The sequence below is a fragment of the Rhinolophus ferrumequinum genome, chromosome 2 (assembly GCF_004115265.2).
Source record: "Rhinolophus ferrumequinum isolate MPI-CBG mRhiFer1 chromosome 2, mRhiFer1_v1.p, whole genome shotgun sequence".
Classification (NCBI taxonomy): Eukaryota; Metazoa; Chordata; class Mammalia; order Chiroptera; family Rhinolophidae; genus Rhinolophus; species Rhinolophus ferrumequinum.
In genome coordinates, this window is record NC_046285.1 from 53,435,303 (window position 1) to 53,448,376 (window position 13,074).

The 13,074-nt window shown below is 36.2% G+C and overlaps 1 protein-coding gene across 1 annotated transcript in view; it reads left to right on the plus strand.

The window, feature by feature from the left end:
- The window catches only part of ATP13A4 (ATPase 13A4), a 124,756-nt gene that overhangs the window by 99,955 nt on the left and 11,727 nt on the right, over nucleotides 1–13,074 (plus strand). Inside the window, exons 25-28 of the mRNA XM_033090237.1 lie at nucleotides 1,152–1,224; nucleotides 9,298–9,469; nucleotides 10,211–10,401; nucleotides 11,511–11,599. Of these exons, the coding sequence (XP_032946128.1) occupies nucleotides 1,152–1,224; nucleotides 9,298–9,469; nucleotides 10,211–10,401; nucleotides 11,511–11,599 (525 nt within the window). The remainder of the gene's footprint in view (nucleotides 1–1,151; nucleotides 1,225–9,297; nucleotides 9,470–10,210; nucleotides 10,402–11,510; nucleotides 11,600–13,074) is intronic.

Below are 13,074 nucleotides of genomic sequence, written 5' to 3' on the forward strand. Positions count from 1 at the left end.
TAGTATTTGCACCATATAGACATAAGAGTTGCAAAAAACCTCATAGGCATAGATAACAGTAAAATGTAGGAAAACGATTAGGAAGTGCTAAGTTTTGAGTATTTATTACCTCTGTTTTTAGGCCAATTTATTTAATGGTAAATCTGTATAATTTAAGTTTTTATATTGGCTGTGTTTAACAACCAGTTCACAAAATTCCTGACAATCTAACAATGGACCCTCATGCAGTAGCACAAGTCAGCATATCACTGATTTCCTGAATATAGATAGGGATTTAAAATTTGGCATATCACACCACAAAAAATACATAGGTCTTGTGATGTCTCTTTTGATTTAATGAAACATAAAAGGAGACAATGCGTGACTAGCCAGCATCGAGCAAGGAAATTCCATTTGTGCTGGAGATATCTAGATTCATCTCTTGTCTTGCCCTTTTGCTCCTGGATTGAAATTTTTAGTTTCTGTTATTTTCAGATTACCTAAGTCTTTTCCCACTTACCAATGAAGGAATTGGAGAAAAGACTATTTATGAGAATTTGGCTCTATTTTGGAATCACAATAATTCTCGCTCAAAAGTAGAGTTAAACATAGTCGTCGTTATCTCCTTTCCACCAAGGGGTGGGGGGCAAGGAAGTAAGTTACTTGAAATCAGTAAGACCTAAACATTTTTTTCCTGAAGAATATCAAGGTGCTTTATCAGGACTTTCTAACAACAGCCAAGAATACAGACAGTTGATTTAGTTATTTTCATTTTTCCATCAGTAAAATATTGGTAAAATCACCACACATTTGTCACTTTTACTACTGGGAATGCACTGTTTTATTGTACCTGAACAACCCCAACTTTTCTGCTAACAAGTAGAAAAGAGAGTAGAGATGAATCTAGCAGAGTGAGATGTTTCCCTCAAAAAGGGGTGATGGTGATTCACAAAGGACCCAGCACAAAACACATGACGATGGCTCTCCTGGTTATAGACAGGATTTAGCAGCCTTGTTTTTGGTACTTCCACCAACATCAGTGGAACTCTCACCACTCTAGCTCCTTGGTAATTTAGACAATCCAATATTGCAGTGAGAAAATGAATACAGTTGATGTCAAACTTCATTCAGAAGGTCATACTTTTTTGAGCTGCCTTCCTTTTTATTTTCAGGAGACCAACAGCCTATCAAATTACCAGTTTTTGTTCCAGGATCTGGCCATTACAACTCTTATTGGTGTAACAAGTAAGCCAATTTTAAAACTTTCTTCCCAGATGTGCTTTCCTCAGATTTTTTTTTTCCCTTTCCTCCATTGAATAGTTTTGACAATCATGTTGAAAATTTATTGGCCATAGGTACATGGGTTTAATTTTGTATCCTCAAATCTATTCCATTGGTCTATATGTCTATCCTTATTCCAGTAACACAGTTTTAATTATTATTTTTGTAGTGAGTTTGAAATCAGGATGTGTGAGTCCTCCAACATTGCTCTTCTTTTTCAAGATTTGTTTGACATTTCAGACCTTTTTACAATTCCACATAAATTTGAGGATCAGCTTTTCCATTCAGAAAAAAAAAAGCCATTTGAATTTTGATAGAAATTGAATTCAATCTGTAGATTACTTTGGCTAGTATTGAAATGTTAATAATATAAAGTTTTCCAATTCATAAATATTGGATATATTTCAATTCATTTATGCCTTCTTTAATTTCTTTCAGCAAAGTTTTATAATCTTCAGTGTAAAGTCTTTCTCCTCTTTGGTTAAATTAATTTCTAGGTATCATATACTTTTGGATGCTATTGAAATGGAATTGTTTTCTTAATTTCCTTTTTAAGTTGTTCATTACCAATGTATAGAAACACAGCTGATTTTTATGTGTTGATGTTGTAACTACTACAACATAGTTGAATTTGTTTATTAATTCTAATAGCTTTCTTGTGAATTCTTTGGGATTTCCAGTGTATAGTATCATGTCACTTCTTCCTTCCAATTTGGGTGAGTTTTATTTATCCTCTAATTGCTCTAGGTAGTACCTCCAGTACAACGTTAAATAGCAGTGATAAAAGTGGTCATCCTTTTCTTCTTCCTGATCTTAAGGGGAAAACTTCCCATCTTTCACTCTTGACTATGATGTTGACTGTGGGATTTTCAAAATATATAATAATGGGGATTAAATGTAACATCCTAAATTTATAACAATCTAGTTTGAATTGATAACTTAATTTCAATAACATGCCCAAACTCTTCTAGTTTACAGCTCTGGCTCCTCATTTTATGTTGTCACAAATTATATCTTTATCAATTGTGTGCCCAATAGCTTACTAGGTATATAATTATTTTTATGCATTTATCTTTTAAATCATGTAGGGATAAAAAGTGGAATTAAAATACCAAAAATACAATAATACATACTTTTATACTTGCCCAAATAGTTACCTTTACTAGCCAAAATGAGAATGTCAATAAAGAGAAATTATAAAAATGATTTTTTTGAATTAAAGTTTATTGGGGTGACAATTGTTAATAAAGTTACATAGGTTTCAAGTGTACAATTAATACATCATCTATGTATCCCATTGTGTGTTCACCACCCAGAGTCAGTTCTCCTTCCATCACCATATATTTGATCCCTTTTACCCTCATCTACCATCCCCTTTCCCTCTTACCCTCTGGTAACCACTAAACTATTGTCTATGTCTATGAGTTTTTGTTTCTTCATTTGTTTGTCTTGTTCCTTTGTTGTTTTCAGTTTTATATATACACATGTCAGTAAAACCGTATGGTTCTCCACTTTTTCTGTCTGGTTTATTTTGCTTAGCACAATAATCTCAAGATCCATCCATGTTGTTGCAAATGAAACTATTTCATCTTTTCTTATGGAAGAATAGTATTCCATTGTGTATATATACCACAACTTCTTTATCCAATCATCTATCAAAGGACACTTTGGTTGTTTCCATGTCTTGGCCACTGTAAATAAAGCTGCAATGAACATCAGAGCATATATATCTTTATGGATAAATGTTTTCAGATTTTTTGGGTAGATACCCAGGAGAGGGATTGCTGGGTCATATGGTAATTCTATTCTTAATGTTTTTTTTCAAGAGGATTTCTAATCATTTATTGATTACACATGATAATGGATGACACACAAGTTTCATTCCCATCTATGATTTTATCTGGTACCATAATTCAATTTAGAGCTTCTGCAGCTGTTCAGGCTCTTTGCAGACTCTGAGTTAGACATGATGACGGCGGTAAGGGAGACTTTAACAATGCTTACTCGTTGGCATCCACCGACAGAAAAGCTATTCTTAATTTTTCAAGGAACCTCTACACTGCCTTCCATAGTGGCTGCACCAGTCTGCATTCCCACCAACAGTGTATGAGGGCTCCTTTTTCTCCACAGCCTCTCCAACACTTGTTGTTATTTGTCTTGTTGATGATAGCCATTCTAATTTGTGTGAGGTGATATCTCATTGTGGTTTTTATTTGCATTCCTCTGATGATTAGTGATGTTGAGCATTTTTTCATGTCTATTGGCCATCTGCATGTCTTCTTTGGAGAATATCTATTTAGGTCCTCTGCCCATTTTTTTAAGTGGATTGTTTGTTGTTTTGTTGTTGAGTTGTATGAGTTCCTTATATATTTGGATATTAGCCCCTTATTGGAGGCATTGTTTGCACTGAAAACGATAAGACATTTTTAAAAGAAATTGAAGAAGACACAATTAAATGGAAAGACATTCCATGTTCATGGATTGGAAGAATCAACATAATTAAAATGGCCATATTACCCAAAGCAATACAATCCCCATCAAAAGTCCAATGGCATTTTTTAAAGAAATAGAACAAAAAATCATCAGATTTGTATGGAGCCACAAAAAACCTTGAGTAGCCAAAACAATCCTAAGAAAAAAGAACAATGTTGGAGGTACTACACTCCCTGAATCCAGCTTGTACTACAGGGCAACAATAATCAAAACAGTATGGTATTGGCATAAAAACAGATACACAGACCAATGGAATAGAATTGAAAACCCAGAAATAAACCCACATAAATATGAACAGATACTTTCTGACAAAGAAACCAAAAACATACAATGGAGAAAAGACAGCCTCTTTAATAAATGGTCCTGGGAGAATTGGAAAGCCACATGCCAAAGAATGAAACAAGACTGCTATCTGTCACCATGTACCAAAATTAACTTAAAATGGACCAAAGACCTAAACATAAGACCTGAAACAATAAACTGCATAGAAGAAAACATAGGTATTAAACTTATGGACCTTGGGTTCAAGAGGATTTTATGAATTTGATTTAAGAGACAAGGAAGTAAAAGCTAACATAAATGAATAGGACTATATCAAACTAAAAAGCTTCTGCACAGAAAAGGAAACCATCAATAAAATAAAGAGGCAACCAACTGAATGGGAGAAGATTTTGTTTGTTTGTTTGTTTCTATGTATCTTTTGATCTCTTCTCTTATTTCTTTTTTGACCCAGTTGTTCTTTAAAACTATGTTGTTTAACCTACAGATATTTGTCGGTTTTTTCCTGCTTTCTTTTTCCAGTTGATATCCAATTTCAAAGCCTTGTGATCAGAGAATATGCGTGGTATGATTTCAATCTTGTTAAATTTGCTGAGGCTAGTTTTATGTCCCAATATATGGACTATCCTTGAGAATGTTCCATGTACACCAGAAAAGAATGCATAGTCTGATGTTTTAGGATGAAGTGCTTTATAAATGTCAATTATGTCCATTTCATCTAATGTGTCATTTAGGGCTGATATTTCTTTATTTATTTTCTGTTTGAATGATCTATGCATAATTGTCAATGATGTATTTAGGTCCCCTACTATAGTTGTGTTTCTTCCTTTAGTCCTGTTAATTGTTGCTTTTTATAATTTGGTGCTCCCTGATTGGGGGCATACATATTTGATGACTGTTATGTCTTCTTGTTGTATAGTCCCTTTTATCATTATGAAATGTCTATTTTTGTCTCTTGTTACCTTTTTCATCCTGAAGTCTGTTTCATCTGATATCAGGATGGCTACTCCTGCTTTACTCTGAATAACATTTGCTTGGAGAGTCAATTTCCACCCTTTCATTTGAGTCTATATTTGTTTGTAGCTGAGATGTGTCTCTTGGAGGCAGCATATTGTTGGGTTTAGTTTTTTGATCCAATCTGCTACTCTGTGTCTTTTTATGGGTGAGTTCAGTCCATTTACATTTACTGTGATTATTGATATATGAGGATTTTCTATCATTCTATCTTTGGTTTTCTGGTAGAACGGTGTCTCCATTGTTTCTTTGTCTTTTTGCTGCTGTCTATTATTTCAGTGTGGTGGTATTCCAAAATTTTTTCCACTCTGTTTCTTCTTCTTTTATGTTATATATTTCAGCTCTGGACTTTTTTTTTGAGTGCTTATCATTAAGTTTATCTAAAAGAAAGTTTCATATTTAGAGTTTTCCATTTTCTTCAGCATGCTTACTTTCTCCATTCCCATATTCCAGTTCAGGCCTTACTCTTCCCCCTTTTGTGTTTTGGTTGTCACAAATTATCCCTATTTATGCTGGTTGAATAGCCTCCTTCAGTAGTTCTTGTAGTGCAGGTCGTGTCAGAAAATTCCCTCAGTTTCTGTATGTCTGGAAACGTCTTTATTCCTCCTTCATGTCTAAAGGATATCTTTGTTGGCTATATTATTCTTGGCTCATAATTTCTCTCTTTCAATAGTTTGAATATTTGAGTCCATTCCCTCTTGGCTTGTAGAGTATCTGATGATAATTTAATGGGCTTTCCTTTGTAGGTTACTGTCTTCTTTTCCCTGGCTGCCTTGAGAATTCTTTCTTTGTCGTTAATTTTTGACAGCTTCAATACAATGTGCCTTGGATTCAGCTTGTTGGGATTGAGGTAATTAGGTGTTCTCTTTGCTTCTTGGATTCAAGGATCCAGTTCTTTCCGAAAGTTTGGGAAGTTCTCATCGACTGTTTGAATATACTCTCCGTTCCTTTCTCCCTTTCTTCTCCTTCTAGTATTCTCAATATTTTCCTTATATTGCTCTTTCTTATGGAGTCAGAAAGTTCTTGTAGAGTTCTTTCATTTCTTTTAATTCTCAAGTCTCTCTCTTCTTCTATCTGTGTCATTTCCAGAGTTCTATCTTCGATTTCACTGATTCTTTCCTCCATCTGGTCAGCTCTCTTACCTAAGCTGGCTATTTCATTCTTGATTTCTTTTATTGAGTTCTTAACCTTCAGAAATTCAATTTGGTTCTTTTTTTAAAATTTCAGTCTCTTTGGTAAAATGTTCATTTTGTTCTTTGATTGTGTTTTTGAGTTCATTAAACTGCCTGTCTTTGTTTTCTTGCATCTTGTTGAGTTTTTCAAGAACTGCAATCTTAAATTCTTTGTCATTTAAGTCAAATATTTCCATGCCTTTAAGTTCATTTTCTGGAGACTTTTCATTTTCTTTCTGAGCTGCCTTGTTACCTTGGTTATTCATGGCAATTAATGAATTATTATTTCTCTTCCTAGGCATCTATAGGAGTGGGTCTGCAACAGGTTGATAGGGGGAAGTCTTTCTTTTGCTTCCTAGTAGGTGTTGGTGGAATGTTTTATTTTCTCTCCCACTGCAGCCTTTTATTCTCTCTCACACTGTAGTGTTATATTTCCTCTGCCCTGTTTTGGCTTCTCACACAATGGGGGGGGGGGGGTTGTTCCCTGGAAGGTGGGCTTCTCCTCTGTGAGCAGGTCACTTGGTCACTTGGGTCTCAGGGCACCACACTGTGGGGGGACATGGAGAGCTTCTGATGTTCGAAGCTTTTCCTGCACCAGATTCAGGGCCTGTGTGTTTCAGCAGCTCTGTTTACCCCTGCAGTGACCTGCCCAGATGGGTGGGGGCAGGGGTGGTGTGGGTTGTGAAAGGTGGTTCTGAGCAATGGCAGCAACCACCAGCACAGCCCATCTTGTACCCAGGGCTCCCTCCCCTTCACTGGAATTAGTTGGGCTGCAAGTCCATGGCTGCAGGACCCCAGTTCTCAGAACCGCAAATATTCTCTTCTTGATCTGACTTTGCTACCATTCCACTTCTAGCACTGGGAAAGTGGGGGTGGGATGAGCTCTGGGAGGGTGGGAAGGGGTTGGTTAGGCTCCGTGCCTATATCTTCCCTCCTCTGCCTGGCAGTGAAAACTTAAACCGCCGTTCTCACACATCGTCCCTCAGTCTTTGCTCTGAGGTCTCTGCCATGAGTGTTGTGTTCAGCTGTGTTATATGCTGATCCCTCAGGCAGGACTGTGGGTCATAAGTGACGTGTTAGCAGTCCGAATGCTTCCCTCTCCCACGACTGCAGTAGCTCCAGAATGCAGGGAGCTCAGAGCTCTGAGTTCTGGTCTCTGGTCTGTGTCCTGTGCCCGCGCTGCCCACGTCTCCACACTTCTCGCTTCCCTCCTCCCCCACTCGCCCAATTTGCCCACCTTTAGATGATTTCAGTTTCACATCTCTTAGTCTTGCTGGTCTACTGTGCAGGGATTTCTTTGTGGAATTATAGTTTCTCAATTTGTTGTAAATTCCAGGGGAAATTGCAGAGGCTCACCCCACGCCGCCATTTCTGTGACCAATCCTAAAAAGGATTCTTTAAAAAGAATTTACTGGTATGTTGGCTTTTTAAAATAATCAATATCTTTATATTGACATTTTTATTTTGTTCAGACATTATTTTCCTGATTTCATTGAGTTCTATGACCATATTTGAGATAGTTTTAAAGTCTATGCTCAGTAAGTCCAATGTCTGGGCTTCCTCAGAGATGATTTCTTTCAATTTATTTTGTACCATTGAATTTTATAATATCTTAACTCTGGAAATCAAATTCTTCCCTTTCCATAGGGCTTGATGATTTTTGTTTTGCTGTTTTTTGGAGGCTGTAGTAGTCCATTTGTTTAATGAATTTCCTAAACTATTTTTTGTAAAGACTTTATCAGCTGTCATCATGTAGTTGCTGAAATCTATGTTACTTTAGCTTTTGTTAAGCTAGTATTTTGAGGGAGATTTCTTTGAACTCCATGAGTTTAAAAATATGAACAAAGAAAAACCTCTCCCAGTTTTGGCAGATTTGTTCTGTGCTGGGGCACTTAAAGCACTTAGCCTGGCTTCTGCTGAGTCTAGAGATCATCCAGAGCTGAAACCATTGGGTATTTCTGTTTGTTTTTTTCCGAACATGCATCCTGCCCTGGGCATGTACCTGGCTTTCTATATTCCTCAATAAACACAGCTGATTGTGAATACCATAATTTCCCAAAGAAACTAGCTTTTCTTTCCAGGCTTTAGGCAGTTATTTTATGGGTTAACTATAATCTTTTGCCCGGGATGACTGCAAATAGTTTGTTAGCCTTACAATGCTTTTGAGCAGTGCATGCTGCTTTTCCATCCCAAGAAAGTTTTGCACTAGGTGAAACAGAGATGAGAACCTTGTACCAGTACTTCAGGGAGACCCCAGACAGATTAGAACAGACATACAGATTAATTTGTAACCAGGGACCAGAGTCCCTCACTGGGAATGGGTCTTCAAGATCGTCACTGAGCTAAGGAAGGTGTGAGTCAAAGGCAAGTGAAAATACACAAAACTTTCCTCCAAGGTTTAAGTTGCTTTTTTTCTTGATGCAGCATTTTTTTGGATGCTGTAAATCTTTGTCTGTTTTTCATAGTTCTGACAAAGTTGGTTCTTACAGTTTTTGCTTGTTTTTTGAAGTTTCTGTGGAGGGTTGGGATCTTGGAGCTGCTTACTCTGCCATTTTGCTGATGTCACTCATTATTTTGTCATTAACTATTTTAAAGCATTGCTTCTTAGTGATTGCATATTTTCCCATTATATAGATGTGCATGATTTATTGTAGGTGATGAACAGCTTTCTACATCTCTGAATTTTTAGCATAGGATAAATTTGCCGAAGTGGAATAACTATGTGAAAAGTTATAAACATTTTTCAATCTCTTCATATTCATTGCCAAATTGTCCTTCAGGAAGTTTCGTCAATTTACATTCCCACAGCCGTATTTGAAAAGTATATCCCCTTACCTATAATTTAAAAGTCTTTGCTCATTTGATAGGCATCTTGTGGTTGTTCTATGTCTGCTTTCTTAAGAATTCCTCATATGATTTCAGTTTGAAACCATTTATTGTTTAGATCCTTCAGTTTGTGGTATACTTCAATTTGTCAATTTCCACAGATATGTTGGCCTAAGAAGGTAAACCATTCTTCTGATGAAGAATAATACGTTTTCCTGCTCTCCTGCATATAAAACTTGAATTTATTTTGTAGTGAATTTGAATGGTGCCTACCCCAAACTGGTGCCTTTCAGACCTGCAGGACGGCTGATCTCCCCACCTTTGCTGCTCTCTGTGATTTTCAACATTGGTTTCAGCCTGGCCATGCACATTGTGGGCTTCATTCTGGTTCAGAGGCAGACTTGGTATTCCATGGATATACACAGGTATGATCACAGCCTGGATTCCAACTTCCCACATTACAATGTCTATCAAAAACCATCTGGCCATATGATGAGAAGCAAATAGGTCTTCATTTTGCCAAAGGCTTTGGCTTCCTTAAGTCCTTTGCGGAGTTTTCCAGTGACTTTCTCTCATCAAGCATAGTTTGATGGTAAGATTCATTGGCACTTATCTTTGCCTATTTTAAATAATTATTTATTACCATCATTTCAATCTAGAGAGATCACGTATTGTAGTTTGCTGGGGCAGCCCCAGTTTAAGCATGATATCCCAGTGAAATTGTTAATATCTTTTTTTCACATTCATATCTGTTCCTGTTCAATGATAAACTATATGATCACCCTACTTATAAATGTTCAGAGATCTTAAGCCACTAGAGGGAAGAATTATGACTTACGCATCTCTTTCTCTTTACCATAGCCCTAATACACATAATTGGTGCTCAATTTATTGAATAAACAACTTGTTCTATCTATCTATCTATCTATCTATCTATCTATCTATCTATCTATCTATCATCTATCTATCTATCATCTTTCTATCTTCTATCTATCTATCCACCTGTCTAAAACATAAATCTATCTGTGCTGGTTTATTTCTCTTTATTTTTCAATATATTCTTTCCCAAAGTGTAGGCAATTATGGAAGCATTGAGGGTACCGAGTTGTGTAGATATAAATGAGCCTGTCATCTTACTTCATTAGCTTCTTTGGTTTCCTTTTTAGTGCCTGCACAGGGCAAAATGAAAGCATCTCCAAATTAACCACTCCACCTATTCCAGAGAACGTTGGAAGTAATGACACCTTCAGAAGTTTTGAGAACACTACAATATGGTTCCTGGGAACAATAAACTGTATCATTGTGGCTCTTATATTCTCTAAAGGAAAGCCATTTAGGCAGCCGACCTATAAAAACTGTGAGTAGAATTGTACCTGATTAGAGGTGAGAGGTCATTAGAGAGGAAGACAGGCATGCCTGGGTCATCCAGGAAGCGGCTACAGAGGTGGCGCTTACCTGGAGTTTCCTGATTTCCACTCCAGGTCTCTGTAAAACACAATGTGTGGCCTCCTTTTATGGTCCTTTGCTCCTTCTCTCAAAGCTGCGTTAAGTACTAAGGCTTTTTTTTCCCACCTCTTTCCTTCACCAGAAGTTTGTTTCTAGGTATCTTTTCATGGGGGTCACTCCAAATTGGAAAGACTCATGTATTTCTCTACTTGTCAGAATTCATCCTGGATGAGGTGGGAAGAAGGGTCATAACACTCAGTTGGGACTTCTTTCATGCCATGAAAACAGTGGTCAGGATGGCATTGTGTGGTTGGCAGGCCAGGAGTGGGTCCAGCCTAGAGGAACCTGACTATAGATGGTTGTGGCGGTTTTTGGCCAAAGCACCTCCCACTTCCTTACATTCTGGGCTGGGAGTGTGTGTCAATTAGAAGTGGGTGACCTAGTTTGCCTTTGGGACATTTATTCGGATACCATCACTAGCCCCCTAATTGGGAAAATTTAGAAGCACAAATTGAAAAATCAATATCCTCCTAAAAATTTGTTCAGAGAAAATTATTTTGTCTTTGTCCTTCTTGGTATGAGAAAGCAGTTGAATGCTGACTTCTACATGATTGCAACTTAAACATTTGTTTATTTATAGCCCTCCTCTTTGTCCAGAAGAGGATTTGAGGTGGATGGTTTGCATTAAAGAGACTCAGATACTTGGATGCCTTCAAGGCATTTATTTTGTAATAAAAATAATTCTTTGTAATAATATAAATGTGTTTTGTCAATGTTACTCATTTTTATTAATTGGAACTTATAACATGGATGTGGATGAAAATTTCCACTTGCCTCAAGGACATGTATAGAAATTGTAGAGGTGAGACCCATTGCATAGAAATGAGCACTCTACTATGCTGTATTTGGATGTGGAAACCAAGTAAATTTAATCAGCATTAATCGAGAATATGTCTTTCAATAGATGTGACACTATATTCTGATTTCTGTAAGTGATATCTTATGTTCTTATTTCCTCAGATATATTTGTCCTTGTGCTGGTCATACAGCTGGCTGTGTGTCTATTCATTCTATTTGCTGATATTCCAGATTTATATAGGCGTTTTGATGTAAGTCTTATCTCTGGAATATGATGATGTTTTATAGTTATTTAACACCCTGACTTCAAAAAGCAGGTCACGATTGCAATTGACATGGATTCTTAACACCAATTATTCTTTGGGGATAGTACATTTTTTTTTAAAATGCAAGGCACTGGCATTTTTAAAAAATGCTAAATTGATTCATATTTTTTATTTAAGCTGGTCAGGAAATAAAATTCTGTCTAATCTTGATTTCAAATGTTTCAAAGCATTGAACATCTTTCTTTTAAAAGATCCCTTTAAGATTGCAAAATTTATTTATACATTTCTTTTTCAAATGTCAGAGAATTCTCCCCTAAATGTTTCTGTTTCAGTTATTTAAAGCAGTTTTGCCTATAACACTTTTTTAGTTAATTCTTAAATTTGTATTTACATCTTTCTTTTTTATGTCTTTAGAAATGTGTTTTCCTTAATGTCCGCAAAACTTATTTTTAAAGAGCCACGCCTTACCTAATGAACTCTCTTAGATTTAGTAATTTTGAGACAACTTTGAAACTGTACAAGAGATCTTACATATTCAAGCAAGGGAAAATATATATTTTGATTCCTCTAACCTACTCTACTTTTGAATTAGAAGTTAATCATTACTAAATATACTTTAATCAAGTAAATGGAAAGCAGAAGAGAAGAGAAAAGGAACTGAGCTTTTTTTACTTAGTGCTTTATCAACCTGCCTCTCGGCGTCTCCATCTCAAAGACAGGATCCTCTTATTCATTCTTGTATAGCCAGTGTCTTGCATAACGCATGGCACACAATGGCAGCAAATGACTGATTGATCATTGTATGTCAGGCTCCTAAATATAGAGAAGCGCTTGGAGCACAGTGTGTTACAAACTAACAATATCTTCACGAACCCAGCGAAACAGATAAACTAATGTCTACATTCAGTTTTCATTTTTATATTGGCATTAATATGGTTAACAGTGTAATTGACATTGTTGTTGTCTTTATAAAGTGCATTTAATATTCACAGAGATAAATAGTCTTTGCACACTAGTCTTCTAAGTGAGTTAAAATTTCTTAATCCTTCAGAAATTGAGGTTAAGACATGTTGGGTTCAGTCTCTCTGTTTAGTAGTGAAGACTCTTCCAGAGAGATCTGGGTTCTCTGGAATAACAAAATAGGGAACATTGTTTGGTTCAGAGGTAACCTGCGTGGAGTCATTGACAGTATGACTACAAAGGGTTCTGCAAATAAGTATTGTTGACCTTAAAAATAATTATTTTTCTTATTAGTACATAAAATTATGGGTACATTTTAGAAATGTGAATATGCAGGCAAAGAAAAAGACAACAGTGTTCACTATATCCTTCCATTGTTGAAAATGCATATATTAAGCATGGGCATTGACTGAGTTATGAAGTTTATTTCATTTCAAATGGAATCATTTAAAATAAAATTTTGCAACCTAGTTATTACTCATTTTAAAAATTGCATAAAA